This window comes from Thunnus maccoyii, chromosome 2 (genome assembly GCF_910596095.1).
Source record: "Thunnus maccoyii chromosome 2, fThuMac1.1, whole genome shotgun sequence".
In the NCBI taxonomy this organism is placed as follows: Eukaryota; Metazoa; Chordata; class Actinopteri; order Scombriformes; family Scombridae; genus Thunnus; species Thunnus maccoyii.
Genome location: NC_056534.1, coordinates 29,092,769 through 29,116,420, shown reverse-complemented (window position 1 = coordinate 29,116,420; position 23,652 = coordinate 29,092,769). Strand labels below are relative to the sequence as shown.

The window sequence follows — 23,652 nt, the reverse complement described above, 5'->3', positions numbered from 1 at the left end:
TTTCATTACCTTTAAATGAGCCCTTCATATCTACATAGGGAGCGGGTCCTCTTCCACAGAGCCCGTCATGTTTCTACAGTAGCTCAGAACGGACAAACCAAACACTGGCTCGAGACTGGGCCTTTTGCATTTTTTGTGAGTTTCGCAGTCACCATAGGCTCTCCTACATGCTTGAAGGGAAGAGGGAGGGGAGATGTATTCAGTTGGTTGCAATCTGCAACCTCACCACTAGATGCCACTAAATCCTATACACTGCTCCTTTAAAGGGAAACTTTGGTATTTTTCAACCTGGACCCTATTTTTCCATCTTTTTGTGTCTAAGTGATTAATGGGGACAACAGACTAATGGGGACAAAGTAATGTAATCCTTTGGGGCAATTGCGCACAATCAAAGTATATCCACTAAAAATGCTTGTTTTTGCCACTGACAGGCTCAGATTGTTATTATAAGTGTCTGACAATATTATGGAAAGGACTATACAGAGAAATAAAACTTTTTCTTTACCTTTAGCTTGATCCATTCTGTTTGTTATTGTGTCTAATCAAGTCTCGCTCAAGGAGAAGTCTCATTCTGAGATCTCGCCATAGTTGAGTTGTCAAAATCAGCTAAATATTCAACCATGAATCTTTTAGATAACACAAAGCTACGCTTTCAATACTCCAACACAACAAACTCCTCTTGGCACTCCTCTCTCCAAATCTTTCATGGATGAATATTAAGCTGATTTCAACAACAACTCAACAAACTGACGGGATCAAGTGAAAGGTAAAGAAAAACATTTTGTTTCTCTGTATGGTCCTTTCAGACACTTATAATAACATTCTGAGCTGGACAGTGGCAAAAACAAGCATTTTTAATGGACATACATTAACGGTGCGCTATTGCCTCAAAGGATTACATTGCTGCCTGTTTTGCAGCTGCCGGCTGCAGTGATCTCACTCAGTACTGGACCAAATTCAAAAATTGTAACTGTATGTGCACATTTCTTATTGTTTATAAGTTGGATAGACTCAAAATACTTTCTAAATTCAATCATGTTCAAATGATGAACGAGACCTTAAGAATTTTATTTATTTATGGATGTGAAATTTTCAGGCTAAAATTAATAAATTGAAAGTCCGTTGAACTATCTGGTTTTTGTTTTCATAGTATAGTGTTGTCACAGTGATGTTAGACTAACAAAAGCTAGATGGCAGTAATGAGGCTTCCTCACTGTTTTGATTGATGAGAATCAGAAATGTTTAAGTGCAGAACCACATTCACAACTGAAAAATGATTTTAATCGAACTTTTAATATTTTCATTTATTTCAAGCACAACTGACAAATGGAAGTTATACTTTTTTCAAACCTTTTTTAATAGTAACATGTGATTATCATACAGATGAATAATGATTAAATAGCATTATAAATCATCAATAAAAAATATAGTTTCAACTTCAAGCGATGGCTTTGCATATGTCATATGAGAAAGAAAGCAGACTGAAAACCATACACATTCACTGTTGGCTTTTGAAAACTGCTTCAGCTTCTGCAATTATATGCTAACACCTTAAAATGGCACAAAAGGACAAAATCTGAAACTCAGATTCACCCATGAGACAGTAATTGAGAAAAGGTGAAAAAGAGGAAGTAACAAGTCTTGATCACAGAGTATTGCAACCACTGCTTGAAACACAATGATACAATATTTTCCCACATGAATGTTAATGTTGCATGACCCACATAGCAGTATGGGACCCATATTATTAGCAATAGAAGACATTTACTTGAAGTTTAAAGAGGCAGGCATGTGACCAAAATGTTGTAAGTTCAAATCCCCAGGCTATCTCAAAATAAGGAAAGTGAATAAGTAATCTCTACTTAAACACAAAGGCAGTTTGTGCAAAAGGTAACAACTTTTCTTGAGAAAGTATTTAACCATCAAGAGCAAATATGTTTATTATACTCTACCTAAAACAAATACCAGTGATGCACAAGAAATTTGACTTTTTTTTTCTTACATGAGTAAAATCAATTCAATCACAGTAAAAAAAAAAAAAAAAAAAAAAATACATAAGCATATGGAGCCCCGGTTGCAGGTGAGCTGAAAATTTGAAGCACTGGTGAGAAAAATATTCATTTACATGAGCATGTACAAGCTGTGACCACAGGATACGGCACCTGCTTCCATGAACACCTTCTCATTGCTTCACTTGTCCCCATCTCAGTGCTGCCATCAGACCTGTTAGCCTTAATCCTTCTGGACCCATCACCTTCCTCTTCCTCTCTGATCTCCAAGCAGTGCCAAGCCAGAATCTTTATGTACGCTGTTTGAGCTCGAATGCACTCCATCCCACTGGGAAAGGAGCAGCTTCGCACTCCGTCTGATCTTTCACAATCAGTCTGCCGCAGCCAACGTGGCCAGAAAGCAGCGCCCAGATCCACCCACTGGTAACGTAATCCACATGTGGCTGAGCGCACCAGCCAGGCTCGGACTGAGCTGACAACATCTGAAGGCAGAAACCCGAAGTCCAGACCTGCAGCTTCCTCTTCTAGCTTCTGGCGATGGTTTGTTGCAGCCTCTCTCAGCTCTGGAGAGGCACTCAAGTTGAACTTGTCTCTGAAAGCGGTGTAGTTGGATAATTTGGCAGGTAGTGAGTGAGGTGGACCATCATCTCCCTCTAAAGTCCAGATCCCGGAGGCCTCAGATGGTTGATCTAGGGACATCCAGAACGGGTCAAAAGAGGATCCCAGAATACGCAGGAGGCGAGAGGGACGGCGATGTCTAGATTTGGGCATGTAGTGGTAGTCTTCTGAGTTTGTCAGCAGGGTGTATGGGCGAATCGGCTGCGAGTAAGATGGCAGACTGGCTCTCAGCTGAAGAAACGGTGAATCCCAGCCTGTGTCCTCCTCTGTCACATTTGGAAGCTGATCCTGGGTTGAAGCCTTTGACGTTAAGGCTGCAGGTCCATGTAGGAGGACAGACACATAAATCAAGCAGAGACAGACTCCACAGTTGAATAGTCTGAACATGGTCTTAGGTTTGGATGGTCTGGAACAGAAGAATGAAAACTTGCTCGTCTGGTCTTCCTTTTCACTCATTTAGTTTGGGTGCTCCCCTGTCTTCCTATTATTGGGTGCCTCAGGGACTCTGTGTACTCAGCACCAGACATCCTTGGGCTCTTCAACAATAACATACTGAAATTAGTGCCTTATCACACAAACAGCAGACATATTATTGAGTGTGTCCAGAGCACACCTGAGCTCCCACCTATCATTCAAGGCTCTGATGTTTTGGCTATCGTACCATTTGCAAAAATACAAGACAAGTCTGAGAAGCTTTGGTTTCACGTCATGTGTTGATACTTCAACTTGAACAAATTCCTATAAAGTAAGTAGTTCTGCACATTTCACAGCGAACATAATTTGACCTCGATTTGCTCGAGTTGTGTCGGTTCCGTCACACAAAATTTATACACACAACTTTATAGATCAGTTAAAAAACAAGCTTCAGGGTAAATTCCTCTCATGGTAGTCGAAATAATCACATAGCAGAACAAATTAACAAGAAGGACAGATGAAACATGTTTGCCCCATTTATTCTCTCGCACAAAATCAGCTGTCTGGGTCAAAGGCACACTTTGGTGTAATATCAAACATATTTGCAACATTATGCTTAACTGTAAACACAAATCTAGGTTTTGTTTACATCAACATTATAATATAACATATTATACATTTCATAAATACAGTCACATAAAGTTGTTTATAACCACATAAACATAACAAATAGCAGAATTAACAAAGAAATACTGCATTTATGCAATGAATTGATTAGGCAACAGTTCTGTAGTGACAGGTTTTATTGTGTGTGTGTGTGTGTGTACTTTCAGACACAACCTGACTTGGCACAGTGTGTGACGTATATTTCAGTGTGATGGTATGTGCATGTTGACCTTTACATCTACCTGCTCCTCTTTCTCTGTTCCCAAACTCAGAGTGAAAAAAGCTGGTCATGTGATCTGTTCTCTTGCTGGCTAGATTGTGGCGTTGGTTTGGATGTGGAGGGCGGCACACTGCGAGTCGTCTGGCCGCTGTGGTCTGCTGCCATCGCCCGATCCTCCAAAAACTTATCAAACTCTGAAAGGGACAGATAAAGTTAGAGGTGTGAGGAAGAATTAGGAAACATTATCTTTACACAGAAATAGCAGCAATGGACCACTAGAGAAATCAACATACCTTCACTGGAAACTCCCTCACTAACTGCAGACTGGTCTTGCTGCATTTTCAAACACATCAAAACACAAAGAATAAAGATTACATCACACTGTTATCATATGTTTAAGAGTTTGTTTTTTGCAAAAGAACACTGTACATACTGTAGATAGTCTCACCATATCACAGGATAGCCATTTGTCAATATCATTCTGCACAGAGTTTTTCACTGGTGGCACCTAAGAAGAAAAGTAAAGGATAAGGTGACACTGTCTTTTAGCAGTTTAATACATTGTACAGAACAAGTTTATTCATTGTTTATTCAAAGGAAATATCTTGTTAAAATCCATTTGTGTGTTAGTGTTTTCTACGTACCCCCGCTGTGACCTGCAACCTTGAGTCCAGAGCTCCAGCGAGGCCCTCCACAGCTCCTGGGTCCTCATACCTGACACTACACACACAAACACACACAGACACACACATAGTGACAGCCTGGCCTAACAAGATCTCAAATGAGGAACTATCTCAAATGAGGAACTATATATATATATATATATATATATATATTATATATATATATATATATATATATACGATGGCTCGGTCATGTCCTGAAGATGCCCAATGAAAGAACACCTAAGGTTGCCTTGAGATGGACCCCAACTGGGAGGAGAAAGAGAGGCAGACCAAAAACCACCTGGTGAAGGACAGTGATGATGGAACTGGGAGAAATGGGTCTCTCATGGGACGAAGCACCGGCCAAAGCATGAGACAAGGTTCAGTGGCGGCGTATAATTGAGGCCTTATTGTGTGTCCCAGCCCAGATGAAGAGGATAAATAATTAAGTAAGTAAGTCACCAGTTAGCACCACTCACCTTTTCCTCTGCTCAGCCAGGGAGCTGCCTCTGGTTTGGGCAAACATGTCAAACTCCTCCTCCTCTTCTGCAAGACAGAAGGTTGTAATTTAGACATTCACAATTGACTGTAAAACAAAGCACTTCACTTTATTCTCTAGTTTTCTGTATAACACAAATTTACTTCATGGAAAACAGCATTTTTACTAGATATGTCATGTATGCACCAATAGGAATATTATAAAATTCTGGTATTGATCAAGTCTAAACCTGCATTTTCTAAACAGATAACATGGTAACAGCAGAGCATTGTGAGGATTTCCTCATGGTGACCATAGTTTCTTTTCCTAGTTAGTTTTCTGCCATCACAAAAGCAAGACACAGGTGCAAATCCTGCATCATCGAGACTTCAATGTACATATGGATTTGGTGTTGCAAAAAGAGGGCAGACGTGAAGCAGAAGTTATACACCGATTACTCACTGTGGTTGGCTGATGGCCTCTGATTGGCCAAAATGCTTGCTGCTGGTTGGCTGGTTGTTGTGATGACAGCAGGTTGGCTGAGAGTTGAAGGTTCAGGGCTGAAGTCGATGAGGCTCCGGCTGCTGACAGGGGTCTGCTAGGATGATGACACAATGCAATGGGCGTCACACTCAACTAGTGTGTGAGTATATTCTTTAAGTCCAAATGATGGAAAACCTTCAGACCTCACAGTTGTCTGAAGCACTGAGTACTCAAAAGATTATTTCAAGCAAAAGAGAAAGTCAAGCTCTTTCTTACCTGTGAAGTATTTGTAGTTTGTGCCTTGTTAAGTCTGTCAAACCTAAAACACAATTACAATACAATGAGTATAAACTCAGCCATAAGCAAGTCACATATACTTGTATTTCACTCTTATAACAAAAAATCTGTTCCAAAAAAAATACAAAACAGGTCGGCTGCCACACACCTCTCATAGCGGATGAAAGCGTTGTTGAGGTCATCGTTGACCACGAGCAGCTCTTCAATAAATCCTTCTTCCTGCAGCTGAGGGATGAGCTCCACCACTCGAGTCTGCATGCTCTTACACACCGAGTACAGCTGCTGCTTGGGCAGAGGAGGAGAGGTTGTCACAGCCAGTGACATGGAATGACTTAAAGGAAAATAATCATTCATCTTTGATGTTAAATCCTGTCCAAGAGTTAATTTATGAGCAAGTGTTCTTATTTGCTTTTTTTGGTGCAACCAATTTTCCTTAGACAGCTTCATCTACCTCCAGTCACTGATTTCCTACATTTCACCTAATGCTTTGAGAATTCAGTGGGAGGTAAAGACCAAAGAATGAGCAAAAGACCAGAGAGATTGAAAAGTGTCATAAAGTGTCAAAAGAGAGAAATTAGTGACTCTACCTCATGTATTTTCCCATGTATGAGGGAGTTTACAGAGGAGCCCTTTATCGCGGATGTAAAAAATTATTCAACATTTTCAACTATAAAATTCCACAGTACCATCACTACAAGTATCTAGATGCTGCATACATATGAGATTAAAGCTTATTGTCCGTCTAAATTGGAGTTCAAGACTTGGATAAAGTAGATCTTATAGATGATTCTGAGTCAGACACACACACACCTGTAGCAGCTCTGTATCATCCGGCTGACTCTGCCCAGGTTTCAGCTCATTCAGCATTTCAGACATCACAGTGAGATTTCCCTTCACAAGCGCCAGCTCACTCCGCAACTTCTGTTCCTGGACAAGAGAAAACAAAACAAAAACAAATCAACAGCAGCCAAAAACCACAACACAATTCAGTCCATATTCTAGTTATTTTGTGTAGATTAATACAATTCTGTTATGTCAAGGCAACATTGGCTTGATTGAGAAGTGTAAAAAGTAACTTAACAGCAGTCTGAACAGCAATGTTTGACTGACCTTTCTTGTTAAAAGTTTCAAGTCTTTTTCACTTCACTGACCACACCCAGGATCACTGAGTATGACTGGATGAGGTCAGAGGTGTACTCAGTTGCATCTGTAACCACACCCATCAGTGATGTCAAAATGTACTGATCACCATCTGCATTTCTCCATCACTATTGCAAGATGAAAAGATCGAGTTCTGGAGGTCAGCAAAACAGGATGTTCAGCTGCTACTAGTTGCATAACAAGTCAGTATTAAAAAGCCTTTTTTCATGTTTTTTTTGTTTTGCAACACTGAATCACAATGGAAGTGATTATGATTTTTGACACAGATCAACAGAAAATGTCTCTTTACTGTCAAACTGAAAACAAATCTCAAAAAAATTATATTAAGGCTACAAATATCATCAACGGCATCAGCCCTCAGTCCATATCAGTCAGTACTGGCTTTCCTCACTAGCTCTATGAAGTCTTTCACTGTGGTACCTGTTCTGCAGAGAGTGAGGCTGGTCCTTCACTGGGCTGGACTGGAGGTGAAGTATTCTGAATGGGAGCACTGGTAGAGGCTTGAGTTTGTGGTTGATGTGGTGGAGTGGTGACAGGGGTCGTCTCGGGAGTCCCGTTTTCTGGGATACTCTGTAAAATGAGGGCAGAGACTGTGAAGTCTGGTAGAGAGATACAGTATGTGTTTGAGTTTGTGAGTCACTCTGTCGACAGACTCACTCTGTTGGGTGTGTGGATGGGGGACAGAGCATCCAGGTCTGTCATGGGGAACTCCAGACCTCGTCTCCTCAGGTCGTCGTATACGTACACCACCCCTGCAAGGGAGGGAGAGCTACGAAACGCATCCGCCCACGACTGGAGGATGACACAGAGGACATATGAATACATAAAAAGAGACTGACTCCTAAATCAGTATTCAATAATACAGCACACAAGCAAAGATTAAATGCGAGAAGAACAAGAAGACAAGAAAAGCAACACATAGAGAGAACAGAAAGGAATTGTCCTGCAGGCTTTACAAGGCTGACTCTATCAAATGTTATCATTTCTGCTAGAATGTGCTTTCATACAACTGGTTTCCACTGCATAGTGCAGGACAGTATGAAGCTATTTCAATCACAAAGAACACTAAAGATAACACTGTTGTTCTTGTCCGTAGCCATAATAGAGTCAAACTTAGTTGTAGGATGTCAACACACCACTGATTTATTTCACAATACAGGTAAAGACGTGTCAAACCACTCAAAAAAAGCAAAAGAAAGAAAACAGAGTACAAACAGTTTCTGTGTGCTATGAGAGCATCCACATACCTGTATGAGGCTGAGCACCCTGTCATGAAGGGCAGTGGGGGGGTTATATTTGGGCAGGATGGAACGGACCAAAACTCCTTCAACAAAGTCCTGAGACGTCACCAGAACATGAAAGCGATGGCCGCAGTTCTTCACACAGGCCTCGAGAACCTGTGTGACAGTGATCCAGTTACAGTATGCAGCAGAGAGAAGGTGCAAATATCATTCAAGCTGCTCCAAAAGAAGCTTTTTCTTGCACAGTCTCAATACAAATGTTGATTTAGCCACTTGAATAAGCATTTATACTGAAACAGTCTCCTCTAAGCCACCAGCCAGTGAGGTCAAGGGTCACTCTGGCCTTCAGATTACACTCTCACGCCCCTCATTCCTCAGCTCATGACGGGGCAAATGACACTTTAACGTACAGACGATTACTCACAGTAAGAGCCAACATGATCTCTCTGAAGTTCTTGTTTCCAACGATTCTCTTCTTTATAGCTTTGACTGCATCTCTGGGCCTGAAAAACACAACTTTGCATTGGATGATCAGTTACCATATTCATCCATGTTTATATTTCTAAAAGAAAAGTAAGCAATTATCATTAACAAACTAAAAGAAGATAAGAACATATGGAAGGTATCTTTGTTTGTGGCTCATGTCTGCAGTGATAAAGAGCTAAAGTCTTTTGATAAAAAGGTAACTAAAATATTTCTATTTACTTACAACCAACTTACTGTACATGTCAAACTACTATAAATATTTTGGATTTCAGGCATACAGTGATATTCCTCATAGCATTACAAACCAAACTGCATAAACTGAGATTGGCCTACATAACTAGCTCATTCAGTCACAACCAGCTGCACGGCCGTACAAAAAGAAACCATGAAGAAAGTGACACAGTAAAGAGTAGTAGTAAAAGTAGTAAACATGGAGACCTACATACATACAGTGTATTAGGTAGTTAGAAAGGTAAGGCAACATGCCCCAGATGGGGACAGGTAGCAGCTAATGTGGTTTAATGAAACCATGTTACCGTGTTCTTCTTTTCACCAATAATCATTATTCTGACTTGTATTGAGAAGTCAAGAAAAAGAATGAAAGGACAGGACAATCTCTGTCTCTACAGGCCAGAGACCACAAATCATTGAGCAGAACAAATTACATCATTCCTACCCCTCGTCTGTCTCGTTGATGATATCACATATCTCCATGTTGAGCCCCCAGTCCTCCGACTGCAGAGAGCTGCTGGTCGCTCGCTCTATCAACAGAGAGGGAATTTTATGTAACATAAATACAGTAATACTAGATGATACAGAAATAGATCACAATAACTCGGCGTATTTCTTCCGATATCCTCATATATTTGCAATCTATGTATCCAATGTATCCATGGATCTCTACAGGCAAGTCTACACAGCACAGAGGATTAATTAAAACACCTGAAAATCTGTATTTTCATAGTTTTCAAGTATTTTCATCATAAAATTTGTGACAAAATAAGCGACAATCAAAGTTAAAGGGAAAAAAACTAAACTAAACTAACTAAACCAATTAATCTTCCATTCACTGATTTTCATTTTGGCTACTTTTGGGCAGTGCAACAAGCTGTAGACACACCATTGACATATTATCACCACACTTCTTGTGGAGAGTGTGTTAGAAAAAAAAAAAAGCATATTTACGCACCCTGCAGATATGCAACAGCATGTGCATTTCTTTGGAGCCATGTTTCTGGTCACCTGATTAAGGGTTAGAGCAGCTAATGCTCCTCTATGTTCCCCAGCTAGTTGCTAAGTTTGTATATATGCCATTCTGGTGAGGAGCAAACAGTGTACAGTTGGTTTTTTCAGAGCCTGCTGCATGTGGAAACTACGTTAAAGAGAGCAGTGAGACTTTGCAGGCTGTAAAACCAAAACAATGAGCTGAAAGAAGCTAAAACGCTCAAAAGTTGTGCAGTGCTGAGGGCAACTGCGGAGACGAGTCATCTGACCCATTGTTGATATAAAAATATTGATTAGAGCAGCTTTAAAGTTACAAAAAAGCTTCCTCAGTTTACTAATTAAGAAAGGCTTTAAGTACCACTCTAGCAATTTCATATTGCCCTTCCCATTAGGAGACTTGTGTGAATTGTCAAAATTGAAGCACCAGAGGTCAAGATATTCTGACCAAATATGAGTCAAGCTCCAAAAACACTGGATCCTACATTTCCCATAATGCAACTCGACAGCATCTGTTTTGAGACCTTCCCTGCCTTGTAAACACATGTCTTTCAACCTCCTCACCCAGTTTGTAAAGCAAGCTTTTAGTCTCTGGGTCTAAACTAAGATAACCCTGATAACTTGTATAACACTGGCTCCTTTAACAATTAAATCTGCTGGCTTGTTGGACTGTTTGGATGTGGCTGGATCTGATTTGACTGAAAAAGGCGCACATTCCAGACAACATAAGCAAACAAACTGTCATCACATTATGATCCAGATTGGTAGATGGAAATACCCACCATCACCTTTTTCCAACCAAACACTGCCCACTTTAAACCAGAGCACAAACACAGAAGTTTCTCCTCAAAGTGTCTTTATGGGAACTCATTGTTTATAGTAAGAGGCTGATTCAGAAAAATGGGTTTTTCAGCTCAAACATGTCTTTCCCTCTGAACTACTTAGCAATCAAAGCCAGCTTTCCTGAACTCCAACCCTCACAGGCTCCTCATAAATCTCTAAATCTCCTTCATTCCTTTCCACCAACCCCTCCTCCCCCACCACCACCAATACACACGTCTCCGATCCCTCACCCCTGCCTTTCTCAATCCCATTTACTCTCTTCCCCTCCTCACATCTACTCCCTCCCCTCCCTCCTTCCCCAGCTCCCTCCACTTCATGTGACTGTCAGCTGCTTCTGTTCTCATTCGCCTCAGAAGTAGCTGAAGCCTCTCTGACATTCATGTGTGAGAAAGTGAAGTGGATGAGATAAGAGGAAGAGAGGGTTGAGACGGGTGTGTAACATTTTCTCACTACTCATGACTGTCCAGATTACACATCTTTCCAGGCATCACCGGCTGGCCTCAAGCATTTTGTGGATGTGTGGGGATTTGCAGTTTTTCACAAAAAAAAGAAGCAGCCATTTAGAGGAAACTCTGCTGCCTTAAACGTTGTCTGACATGACATATGCTTGTTGAAGACAGTCAGTAACACTTGTGATTGAGGTGTGAAACTGCTTGACAAACATATGATTGAGGAAGTGAGAGGAAAAATGAAGTGGCTCCTTTGCTATCACTGGTTGGCATATTGTGGTGTCACTTAACTCCGAGCCACCAATCACCTGAAAGATAGAGGGTAATGAGCCCGCCTCTGTCGTCTGATTAGCTCTGAGGCTTTTAATGATGTTTCTGTCAAATATGGAGTTCATTAACAAAGCTTTTAGAGTATTTACAATAGAAAAACAAATGTAAAAGTGTTATGAAGTGATTATACACCAATGGCAGTGTGGTTTTAAAATGCTGAAACATGTTATTGCTTGTATAAATTTAAATAATGACGCCAAATTGAATCCAACGGTGCACAACTTCTGTGTAGTTTTAAAAGCATCTGCGACTTACCGATTCTCTGACCGACGGGCGTTGAAAAGGGGTTTCCTATGAGAAACTCCATTTTCTCCCCGAATGAAAACATCTTCGAAAATGTCAAGCGTCCAACTCCTCGACGTTCAGGCAAACATGTATTGAGCTCAAAGCTGCGGCGTTTCCTTTTGCTTTCCGTGTGTACCGCTGCCTGAGAGGCGCACTAGCTCTCCTGCGCCGTCACGTGAAAACACACAGACACAGACACACAAACACACACACACACACACACACACACACACACACCCAGGAAACACAGAGGCGAACAGCTGCTTGTTTCATCACATTTTCAACGATATATTTTTGTATTTCTTTATTTACACAAAGGTTACAATAAAAATATTTCACGGTAAAAATTATATTAAATTGTGCAGGAGAGGAAGGAAGCCCAGAGGGCTTATACAAAGTCCTCCCCTTCATTTCAACAAGTCATAAAAACATACAGTCTTAAAACAATATAACATCATACCATTTACAAACTCACCAATATTCAAAACAGTTGTGAATTGTTGTTTTTTTTTATTTCTGTAACTCCCAGTGGTCCAAAAAAGACAAAAAAACAAACCCTACATGTTTAAAATCTCTCAGATGCAATTAGATGGACCACAGTGATCTATCAATCAATCAATCAATCAATCAATCAATCAATCAATCAATCAATTTTTATTTATATAGCGCCATATCACAACAAAAGTCATCTCAAGACTGTACTCTTTAATTTACAGAGACCCAACAATTCCCCCATGAGCAAGCACTTGGTGACAGCGGTGAGGAAAAACTCCCCTTTAACAGGTAGAAACCTCAAGCAGCCCCCGGCTCTTGGTGGGGAGCCATCTGCTTTGACCGGTTGGGTTGTTTAGGTTTAGGTTTACATTGTCCTAAATGCACTGCTGCAGAAGTTTGATTGAAACTTCGATCCTCTGAGGTACAAAACAGAACAAACCACCATCACAAACTGTCTAGCATTTAGAGAAACATATTTTCCACAGATGTGAGGGTCTGATATGCCGTCTCATTTCACAGTGCTTGCCACTGATAAAAGGATGTGCAGGAGCTATCTTAGTACAGCAAACACAGACAAAGACTTTTCATGCTTTTCACCATTCTCACACTCTTATTTTGCAGAAGTGAGAAATGTTGTCATCTTAATTCTGTCCTGTTTGTTTCAATACACAGGGTTACCACAGTCTGTTGAGTTCTTCAAATAAAAAAGACCACAAATTCAAATAAGAAATTAATTCAGTGTAAGGTTGAAGAAGATTTTCATCACAGGTCAAATGCACAGTGTAACACAGGGTCGTTCTGAGCAGTGAAACTCTTGAGACAAGGCAAGCAACAACCACATAGTACATAAAAAGAAAAATCTAATTATCAAGAAAAACACAAATAAGGGCAAGTAGAAAAAAAAGTATAAAATGTTACCCTGACATCTATAGTGTGTGCACCTTTGTAAATATGTACAGACTTACAACATAATTCTTAAATCTTGAAATGGTTTGTTATGGTCTCTCTAAGTGCATCCTTGGCATGAACAAGTTTAGGAACCTCTGGTTTAATGTGGCAGGCTGGCAAAATCTAAATTGACTCAATCAGGCCTCATAATCAAAGATTATGGGCCTTATGTAGACCATGAAGATATCTTGATAGTTCAGAGTTTTCTTCCCTTTTAATACATACAGTGATCTTCAAAGTCGCCTCAGTTGAATTTGTGGATGAGAAGCTCCAGAAATGATTACCTCAATATTTTGGGTCACTTGTTTTCATCTTTAGTAGGACTCTTTCCGTGAATCAACCTTGAGACTCATCTGTCCATGATCACTTTTCCCCCCAAGGTCTTTGACACTATCATCTGGGATTTCTCTTTTTTTAAGTTTCTAAATAATTCATCATGCTTTTGCCATTTATCTGAGAAACAAAGTGTCGTAAATAAAACCCCTCATTATAAAATCAAACATTTTTTTCCCCAGATTTTGTTAAATCACTGTGAGAGTATGTGTTCCCACAACCTAAAAGGACATAAGACCAATGAGAGTAACATCCCCTGTACATTCAGAAATAGAAGTGAATATGAATAATATGTATATGAGGGGTAACTAAGTGTTTACTGTGTTATTTTGTAGAAATTCCAGCACCCACACCTGAAACCATAGGTGGAGGTTTCCTGGAGGTTGTTGTGAAGTTCTGGTTAGTTTGACACTTTTTTTGTCAGCAGCACCATCTAGTGCCTTAACTGTAGGCTACATGACAACAGAGAGGTCACACTCAGTATTTACAAATGGAGTGCAGGAGGATTTTGAGTTAAATTGGTTGTTGAGTTATATCTTAATCATCATGAACATTATCTTATTAACCAGCTGCTCTCATGACACAGTGTCCTTATAACGATTGTTCAGGTCCATCTTATTTAATCTGTTCTTATCTGTAATCTTTTTACAGTACATGTCTAGAAAAATAGTGAACACTAGCATTACTGTTGATAACAATCAGAATCAGATTAAGTATTTCTCAAAAGTACATAGTTGTATAGAGAATTTGGCCATTTTTATCGGTGTAGATGAATTATAGTTGTATAATACATGATTGACCGAAGAACTAAAAGGGTCAGGGCCCCACAAGATACATTTAGCTGCTAGAATATATTATTCATCCATCTATATTAATATCTTTATACATTTCATATGTAAGAATACATTTGTCCAAAACAGCATTCTGTATGAATACTGTATGTAGTGTCCTTTTTGTATTTTTGCATTATCACCACTAGGTGGCAGCATTGAATCTATATGGACCATCTGTGATACCACAGTATTTCTTGTCTGACTGCTGGTGTTTCAGACATGCAACCTCACATTGACAACAAATAAACCATGTACTGATGGGCTACGGACATCGATGAAATAATTACAATCACTCTGATATACAGACTGACTCCTTCTTTGGGAATTCCCACTGATGTGATCTGATTAAGGAGTTATAGTGAGATCACCTACTTGTCTGTTACATTCATATCTTGTGCCTCTAGTAAAGAAAATACTTTCGGTAGAAATTAAGAATAAATTGAGGCAACACATTAGTTCTTTTTTTGTCCACTCAAATATATGTTTTGCCTCTGGTTGCTTCACTTGGATGTTTGAGCTTCATAGTGCAGAATTCTGTGCAGTTTGACACTAAAAGGCAACAAAAACTACTGATCATCTCAGGTGATAGCAGTCAGCAGGCACTTCTGTTCTTTATTGCCCAAGAGCTCTCAGCCAAGAACCTTTGGCACTAAAACCTACAGCTCTACCTGCATGAATTGGAAGTTATGTTTTATGACAAGACTTTTATGCCAAAATGAGATAATGACATACTTTTACAAGACAGTTCAAAGTTAAAAATTAATGTTACTAAAAGAGACAGTTGGTAATTCACGTACTTTACCACTTGCACTAAACCAGGAAAGACACTATCTATATCCTGGATCTTTTAGATATTTAGATGTTATTAGATTATGGTTGACCTTTCAAAACTTCTATGTATGTATGCCTTTTGGTATTAAATCTGAAGTAATCAGAGCAGGTATAAAATAGCATCTGTAAGTGATACACATGTAAATTTACATCTGAGGTGTAAAATTAAACCGCATCAGTCATGACTTGGCTGGCAGGTTGATGGCTGCTTGGCTTGTTTGTTTTTCTTTTGCATATATGACTTGTGCATTTGACCACATCCAAGTATTACAAGAGAAAACGTGTGTTGTGTTTCTCTGGCGGTTCAGTCGTCTGCGTCTCGGTCTTATAACTACAACTCTGGTTCATTTCCTGTCTTGATGATGCAACAGGTTGTAGAGTAGAGTAATGTGACCGTCCCTCAACTGGAGCACACAAGTACAAACTCCCAGTTCTCATTGTACATCATACTAAAGTGTCCTTAAAGAACAAATTTGTCTGTTTTTTTATCTCTATAATCAGATAGTTTTGCATTCTACCATTCAAAAAAACAACTCTAAAAGCAGACATGTCTTTTGTTTTACTCTGTAATCAATTGGGCTGGGCAGTAATTAGCTTATATTGGTTATCAGTGGTATCATATTCTGTCAATATAATCATATCATGTTTTTGTTTTACAGAATGTTGTCATCCATATTAATGGTTTTAATCAAAATGTCATTTGAAACTAACACAATTAGTTTTGCGCATTTTAAGAGTTTTGTCTGCTGAAATGGAACCTGGTTCATTGCAACAACCATTAATGTGATTATTCTTTATGTGATTTTGCATGTTTCTTATGTAATCCTACATATTGCTATCATAAAAAATAGTTTTATTGGTACAGTAACATTGGTTTAACCTTATTACAAACACCATCTGACAAAATTGTATGTAGCTCACTCTCATCTGCTGAAGGGGGAAACTTCCTCTGAGCTCAACCTTAAATGTTATCTGTTATCTAAGTTGCACAAGTGTAATGTGGAAACTTGAGGCTGAGACTGATCTTATGTCCAGAAATGAAAAATAATCACATATTCATGGATTTTGGATTTAAAGGTAATTAATCATGTTAGTGGACGTTTTGGTGCTATACGTCTGCAAACTGGTATGCTGTTTCTCTGGGAAACAGTGTGGGAGCAATTATTGATTTCATGTGTCACACTTTCCTCATTCCTACTTGTTTGAAAAGCAGATGTAAAACAACAAAACACAAATCAGTGAGGACACATTATTGATCCAGTAACTTGACACATGCGGTGTTAAAAAACCTGAGGATAAAAGTCAGTGACCTTTGACCTTTGAGTTCCTCAATTCTCTGGTTCACAGATACCTTCAGGCCTCCCTGTAATTCTTTCATGACTGTAATGGCACAATCCATGGTGAAACTGCTTTTTATTGGTCAATGACTGTTTTCATTCTCAATTTATCTCATTCATGAATCCTTCAACTGTTTCAGAAACAAATTTCACATGTAAAGTTTCACCAATCCACATCACCATCGCCTGGCCTCTCTCTCTTTTTGCAGACACGCGGCTTTACTCGAGGCATTGTCTGTTCAGTAGATCAAAGAGTCAGATTAGAAAGCCCAGAGGGATGCTGGACTACAGTGCGGTGGTGAGGAGGAGAAAACGAGTGTGTTATCTCTTTTCTCCAGGCTGTATGACCCGGCATAATGCAACAACTTAAAACCGTCACACACATTGTTCACACAAAGAGGTCTGTAACAGGCCTCTGTGGCTGATGGCATTCATGTTTCCTGACAATACATGAGCTGGCAGCACATGAAACAGCTATACGCCAGGAAATGATGGGGAGGAAAAGTTTAAATTTTTGTATGTTTATTCATGTTTGGTTAAAAAAAAAAAAGACATTTGAGGTTGATTACATGAAGGAAACATCTCTCTTTTCTAGATGTTTCCAGTAGGCTCTTGTAGTATGTGTGGTTGTGGAGAATAGTATGCTTGAGGGGAGCTTGTAGAAAACCACACACACACACACACACACACACACACACACACACACACACACACACACACACACACACACACCACACACAAGCAGCTTTTAATCCAAAACTGCCACACAATAAATGGTATAACCATCCATAATTTCAGGAGCCTTGGAGATTGCATGCATGCATGTATGAATGCATGTGTGTGTGTGTGGTTGCACTGGTTGTAAATTGATCCCTCCTACTCTCGCTGGTTCGTTGTGCAGAGGAGGGGCGAGGAGGAGGAGGAGGAAAAGGAGGAGGAGGAGGAGGGAGCCGAAGCAGGAAGGAAGGCAGGCAGAGAGGGAAGGGAGGCAGGCTGTGAATGCTAACAAGCCCCGTCGTAATCATACAGCTCCGTAGGTAGGGTTTCATAAAACATCTTGCAATGGAGAGAAACGACGACCACTATTAAAGACTTACTATGCGCCAGTGCCGCGTTCGCACAGTGCGCGTGCAGCAGCCTCACCGTCGTCGGCACGTTTGATCAGAAAAACCGTCTTTTTTCCGCTGAGTGAAATGTATCGCGACTGCTCGGGACTCACATTCTGACAATGGAGATTGAAAATATCGTGGCCAACACGGTTCTCCTGAAGGCAAGAGAAGGTAAGCACAGCTGAACGGCAAAAAAGAAGAAATTGAGTGTATTTTTTTTCTCCCACCTCAGCGACATGGCCATGGACGAGCCTGAGCTCCTCGGCTTGTCCGCCCTGGGATTTATGCTTTCTCTGTCTTCCATCCCTGCGCAGCGCTTTGTCTCCGGGCAAACTCCAAACATATTCCGTTGAAATCAGCTGTTTGGACACCAACAACACACATATTTACCGGGCAGGTTAACATAAGGCCCAGCTGGCTGGGGGTGAACAACGCAGGGAGTGTTTGCAGCATCGCGGTTAGATGGCAGCGTTGCATTAGAGGCTGTCGAGCAAATTTTTTCACACAAGCACCAGTGGGGTTTTTTATGGATATTTACAAATTACGATGACATAACGGATATTTAATGGTATTCATGTTACATGGTATTGAGTGTGGAGCAACATATAGCTACGCAGTGGGGCTCTGTGTCTCGGTACAGCTTCTTCTTACCTGTCATTGTAGGTTTCGGTGTGTTTAAAACCTAATTAGGAAGCTGAAGTGAATGTGTGGTATTATTTGACGCAAAAATATGCCACTGCAATGCCGTTTGGCTGTTGACTGGGAGCTGCTGAGGTGAAGGAATAATGTTAAGAGTGGAGGTTTTTGGGTGCAGTGGGAGACTGGAAGAAGGCCCACCGTGTTCCCCGGCGGCCCAGGCGCTACAGCCCCGGGTGTGCACGCTGTTCAGTGGGCCGGTGATCCCGCAGCAGCTCACCTGGAGGTGGAGAAGAGGCGAGTATCCATCTGTTTCCAGGAGATGGCAGAGCAGAGAGGCTACTTTGTAGCCAGTGAGTGGGCGCAGGGTGGGTGTGCAACACTGTTTCAGCAGCCAGAGGAGGGAGAAAAGCTGTTATTACTGCTCGATTTCCACTCGTTTGTTTCTCTTCCAATCGGATTGGACACCAGCAGACGGGTCTGTTGCCTCTGCGTGGCCTCAGAGGATATTGTGCAAGTTGATCCATTTTATTCGACAGCGAGTCGCTCACAGTGCGTACATGGCTCGGGGGGTCGCGGTTCAGTGTGCGCACGCAGAGGCCTTCCCTGCTTATGGTTTGCATTATATTCAGACTACGTTTCAGTTCAAGACTAAACGCCAACACTGCTGTGAAATGGATTATACACAGCAGCAGTGAATCCATTTCATAGCAGCCGCTGCTCCTTACGAGGCATCAGGCTTTCCTTTACCTGTTAAATGGTGTTAGACGTTGTCATGAGCGTTAGCCCGGGAGGTTGTTGTACACTGATCAGATCTACAGGCTGAATACCTGTCAGGATTTAGTCCTTTGTCGCCACAGACTCCAAAAGGCCCTCAGTGATAAATGTGAGTCCATAAACATGCAGAGAGTGGAAGGCTAAATATGTGATCCTGGTTCACCATAATATTCTCTATTTCAATATTAAGATTAATTCTGAAACATTGGGATTAACCAGTAAGTGATATGACAGAAAATTGATTATGATAATTCAGCAATGATTTGAGTCATTTACTAACTAAAAATAAGAATGGAAGAGCGGAAGTGGTGTGAAGGTCGTGTACAAGTGATGAGTTCATTGAAAATATAATAAATAGATTAATCAGTAAAGACAACAATGAGTAGTTGCGGTCTTAGTGATGATTTCAGATTTAGTTGTTGTAAAATGGAGACTTCAACCACCATGTCAAATGTGTTGAGTGTACAGTCAGCAGTGTTGTTTTTGAAATATTTCCCCCTGCTATACCATTCACTGTTAATTAACGCACTGATTAAAACAGCTAATGGCTCCCAATTTATCTCTTTAAGGTGCACAGGAGACTAATTTGATTTTAATTGGTCTTTCCAGAGGTGGGTGTTTGCAGCTGTCAGAGTGTTTGGGGTATGTCACTTGACAGCTCACAGTTGTCAACAATGGCAGTGTCACGAGCTGTGGAGCGATCCCCACCACAAACACCAAAACCCACGTAGAAAAACCGCTCCTGTGAATCAGAAGTCAGTTGCCTATCTCTCTCTTAGGTTATCTTCATGCAACATGGCATCCAAGCTTCTACATACACCAGAGTTGTACATGGAGGTGGGTTTTTTTCAACTGCAGGAGCTGGGTCCAAGCTCCTGAGTCAGCAAGTTTGCCCTGCTGATGTGTCCTTGAGCAAGACATTAAATCAGTTGTTCTCAATCTATCTGATGTCACTGCGCAGAGAGGAAATGACAAATTCTCAGTGTAGGGCTGGCTACTTCGTGTTGGTGCGCACAAAATCATAGGTTTTCTTTTACCAGCGTTTGATATTCTCCATCCCAGAATTAACACATCTGTTGGTACTTAGAAAACCTTTGTGTCTGGCAACAAGATGCTCAAAATGTTGACTTTTTGGCCAACTTTTTCACACCTGTGCATGTGAAACTGGGTGGCCGGAGCGAGAAGTGTTATGACAGGGTGTGCCTAGTCTGCTACAGTTGAAATGACACGTCAAGGGAAGTGGTTTGTGTTGTAGAGATGACACTACCGCCACTCCCCATCCCTGCCTCAGTGAATTTCACACATACGTGTGGTACGAAATGTAGAAAGGAAAAAAGCCACATTTACAGTGTTAAGGGATGTTCTGGCTGCATTAGGTGACGGTTGCATGAGGCGAAAGTCTTCTACTTCTGGAGAAAACTCTTGCTATGGCTCCCCTGAGAATATATTAGAAAATTTTGGGAATGGCATTTGCAAGAATACCAAGAGGAGAGCTTTTGGCATAGATGCAGTCCACAGTTTATGTGGATGTAATAGCTCAGCCAAGAGAGTTATTTTCAGCAAAGCAGTTTGATTCCCAATGGTGTCATATATTACAACATCAGTAATTGTACTGACAGTCCAAACCCTTTTTCACACAGTTAAGTAGTACCCATATTCATTATTTACCTATAAATTGTAGAATCTGACTGATATATATATATTGGAGGGCTGGTGTAATCGGCTAATATTGGTTTATCACAGGCGGGACTTGGTGCACATATTTGGCTTATGTTCACAGAAAACCTGCAGTACATAATGTAGTTAAAAGCACTCAAGATAATTTAGAAACAGTGTTATCATAGTTTGTCCCACAGACTCCACTGTTTACAGTACTTTGCAGCACCTGAGTTGGCAGAGCACCCTATCATAGCGGAGCAGATGGTGGTGTGAAGTCTGCTGAGAAAAATTATGCTCACTCTTCAGCTGTAAAATATCCTGCCTCCATTACATTTATTTGTCAGAGCTCTAATAACCAAATTGGAGGGTTCCTTTTTTATTATAATTTTGCAATAAAATATAGTTTATATGAAATAGGAATCTTTTAGATGAACAGTATGGTTGTTGTATCTCAATTTGGAATCAAGCTGCTGTGTTGAAAAGCTGCTTTATATGAGACATATTTTCCTCTTGTATACATGGAAAAGTCAACGAATGCTAACTCTAATCTCAACTGTGATGCTGTCAACATTAAAAATTAGGGCCCAAGCGATTTTTGGGGCCGATGTCGATATTAGGGATTAAAAAAATTCTGATATTATATAGGCTGATAATAATCTTATATATACATAATATATACATAAACACATTTTTTGCAGTGATCCCTCAAACATGGTTATCACGTAAACACTTGTGACAAAGACACGTAATGGAGGCAAGATATTTTACAGTTTAACAATAAACTTAATTGTATAAAATGACATCAGTGCACTGAAACTGTAAACTTCACTGGGAATTTAATAATTATAAATTACTATAAATAAATTTAAAAAAAAAAAATAAAAAAAATTATATATAATAGAACAACATATATGCCGATACCGATATATCTGTGAATGGTCAATATCGGCCAATGATAATGGTTGGGCTCTATTAAAAATATTGCTGTTGTAAACTGTTTCAATGAAACTACCTCTGTATGTTCTTACATCATTATATGTAAGAAGTCTGCACATTACGTCATTTTGTGATCAACTGATAGGATTCGACAGTAAGACCAATAATCACTATCAAAATATTTATATTTACATCAATACTAAAGGTAAACATATACAATAGAGCTGCAACTAACAATTATGTTCTTTATGGATCAATGTACATATAATGTTTTGCGATTTAATCGTTTGGTCTATAAAACATCAGGCAACACTGTAAAACGCCTCTGAATGTCAGGGAGGAACATTTCTAGAGGCCAAGATGACATCATCATTGTCTTGTTTTGTCTAAGCAGCTGTCTAAAACCCCTAAATATTTGAGTATAAAGTAACACAAGAAATAGCCGTCAGTTCTCCTGTTTGAGAAGCTGAACCGTCCAATGTTTAACAGCTGCCGATTAATTTTCTGTCAATCGTCTAATTGTTGGAGCTTGAATATACAGTTTTCCAACTTTTAACATTTGAAGATCGTCTTAATTGTATGATCATGTCATAAATTACAAGCATTTGTATTAGTGCTCTCTGTGTTGTGTGTTGGTTTGTTTTGAGTGAAGATGTTGAACGAAGGCGAGATGAATGTGGGAGTTGTTCTTTTGTGGGTTTTTTTTTAGACAGCTCTTGGACATCTGGGTAAAAAGCTCTAATTGAAACGACTGAAAAAAATGTTAGCAAAAGCTGTGAATCTGGGGTTTATTGCCTCTGCTCTTATTTCAGTGTGTGACTGACTACATTACCCAGAATCTCTTCTGAGAGCTGCTGTTTACTTGTTGCATTCAGCTGTGAGTTATAAATATCGTAGGTGTAGAGACCAGTGGTGATGGCATGGTCTGAGCATGACAAAGTTGCACCTCTGAGTCAAAACACAAGGTGGTAGTGGCTGTAGTGCATTCTGGTCTATTGAGATTTATTGTTATTTAAGAGACTGAACTCTGCTCAAAGTTTGTGAAATGGCAAATTGGAGGTTCTGATACCAAAGCCTGAAGACTGCTTATGTTTCCTTAGCTTAAAAAAATCAGCAATTAAGCTTGAATGTAGCTACAGTGGTAATGTATTGATGTGATATAAAGTTTTATACATTTGTGAATAAAAAATGTGCATTGTATACCTTTGCCACAAGTGCAGTAAGGTGAAATCTAAATTTCAATTTTGAGTTAATAAGAATGGCCAACTATTCCTTGGAATAAAGTGGTGAGCTGTCAGTGACTTTGGTCAGATTCAAGCTTTGGAAGAGAAATGAAATTGTCCAAAGGGCAGAGAAGAACAGGGTTGAATGTTGCAGCTGATTGTTATCACCCTTTAATACAAACTTATGTACACCAGGAACATGAGCATGTTTATCACATACTTCATTTTACTACATTTCCACACATATTTTCATATTCAAATGTAAGCAGTGACTCAACATAAAGGGCCTTTTACCCCTCGCACCTCTGTGCCTGGAATCAGATCTCACTCGATCTTTTTCTGCGGTGTTTCTTTCGTTATTCCTGCTGTCTTCATAAAACGGAAGGAATGTGGACAGTCCAGTGCTCACATTCCTCTGACAAACAGAAGACAATTTAATCCTGCTTATGTAACTCATTTCCACCTTACATGTTGGAAGCTTCCTTTTTTGTTGCACAAGAACATTACACATGTAAGTGGATGTGCCTCTGTTGTCTGGTGTCACTAACCTCTCTGCTCTCTGCCCCCTCTCCACTACCCTTCAAATTGCAGGCCAGCAGGTCCTCTCAGACCATTTGTGAGGGTTTTCCTGTGACGTTAGCCAACGTAGCTTTATTAGTTTTGTGGTCA

General features: G+C 40.1%; 3 protein-coding genes across 5 annotated transcripts in view; 1 reads left to right on the top strand and 2 right to left on the bottom strand.

Moving 5' to 3' along the window:
- Positions 1 to 1,337: 1,337 nt before the first annotated feature.
- LOC121886599 (noggin-2-like) lies at positions 1,338 to 3,484 on the bottom strand. Its single transcript, XM_042396717.1, has one exon. The coding sequence runs from the start codon at positions 3,081 to 3,083 to the stop codon at positions 2,118 to 2,120; it is 966 nt and encodes a 321-aa protein (XP_042252651.1). The 5' UTR covers positions 3,084 to 3,484; the 3' UTR covers positions 1,338 to 2,117.
- An 80-nt stretch (positions 3,485 to 3,564) lies between these two features.
- On the bottom strand, positions 3,565 to 12,056 carry LOC121886583 (target of Myb protein 1-like). Of its 3 annotated transcripts, none has more exons than XM_042396687.1 (15): positions 11,837 to 12,056; positions 9,415 to 9,499; positions 8,677 to 8,755; positions 8,259 to 8,408; positions 7,669 to 7,803; positions 7,432 to 7,581; positions 6,661 to 6,777; positions 5,999 to 6,132; positions 5,830 to 5,872; positions 5,533 to 5,668; positions 5,072 to 5,138; positions 4,572 to 4,647; positions 4,376 to 4,435; positions 4,221 to 4,260; positions 3,565 to 4,121 (listed from the first exon to the last, which is right to left on the bottom strand). In XM_042396687.1, exons 1-15 carry the CDS (start codon positions 11,907 to 11,909, stop codon positions 3,976 to 3,978), a joined length of 1,491 nt encoding a protein of 496 aa, XP_042252621.1. In that variant the 5' UTR covers positions 11,910 to 12,056; the 3' UTR covers positions 3,565 to 3,975. The 3 variants fall into 3 exon arrangements, with proteins under 3 accessions (XP_042252621.1, XP_042252630.1, XP_042252637.1); XM_042396696.1 differs by having other exon boundaries at positions 5,533 to 5,665; XM_042396703.1 differs by lacking the exon at positions 11,837 to 12,056 and having other exon boundaries at positions 8,677 to 8,768; positions 9,415 to 9,494.
- A 5,526-nt stretch (positions 12,057 to 17,582) lies between these two features.
- grk4 (G protein-coupled receptor kinase 4) overlaps positions 17,583 to 23,652 on the top strand; it is a 52,188-nt gene continuing 46,118 nt past the window's right edge. Inside the window, exon 1 of the mRNA XM_042427499.1 lies at positions 17,583 to 17,923. Coding sequence (XP_042283433.1) covers positions 17,872 to 17,923 — 52 coding nt within the window. The 5' untranslated portion in view covers positions 17,583 to 17,871. The remainder of the gene's footprint in view (positions 17,924 to 23,652) is intronic.

What these genes read in the sequence shown, in the direction of transcription:
- LOC121886583 (XM_042396687.1), bottom strand. Translation starts at nt 11,909, where the DNA reads ATGTTTTCATTCGGGGAGAAAATGGAGTTTCTCATAGGAAACCCCTTT. An exon ending in ATCAACGAGACAGACGAGGG is followed by an intron (nt 8,756 to 9,414) that starts GTAGGAATGATG and finishes TGTGTTTTTCAG; the next exon opens with GCCCAGAGATGCAGTCAAAG. An exon ending in AAACTACAAATACTTCACAG is followed by an intron (nt 5,669 to 5,829) that starts GTAAGAAAGAGC and finishes TCATCATCCTAG; the next exon opens with CAGACCCCTGTCAGCAGCCG.
- LOC121886599 (XM_042396717.1), bottom strand. Translation starts at nt 3,083, where the DNA reads ATGAGTGAAAAGGAAGACCAGACGAGCAAGTTTTCATTCTTCTGTTCC.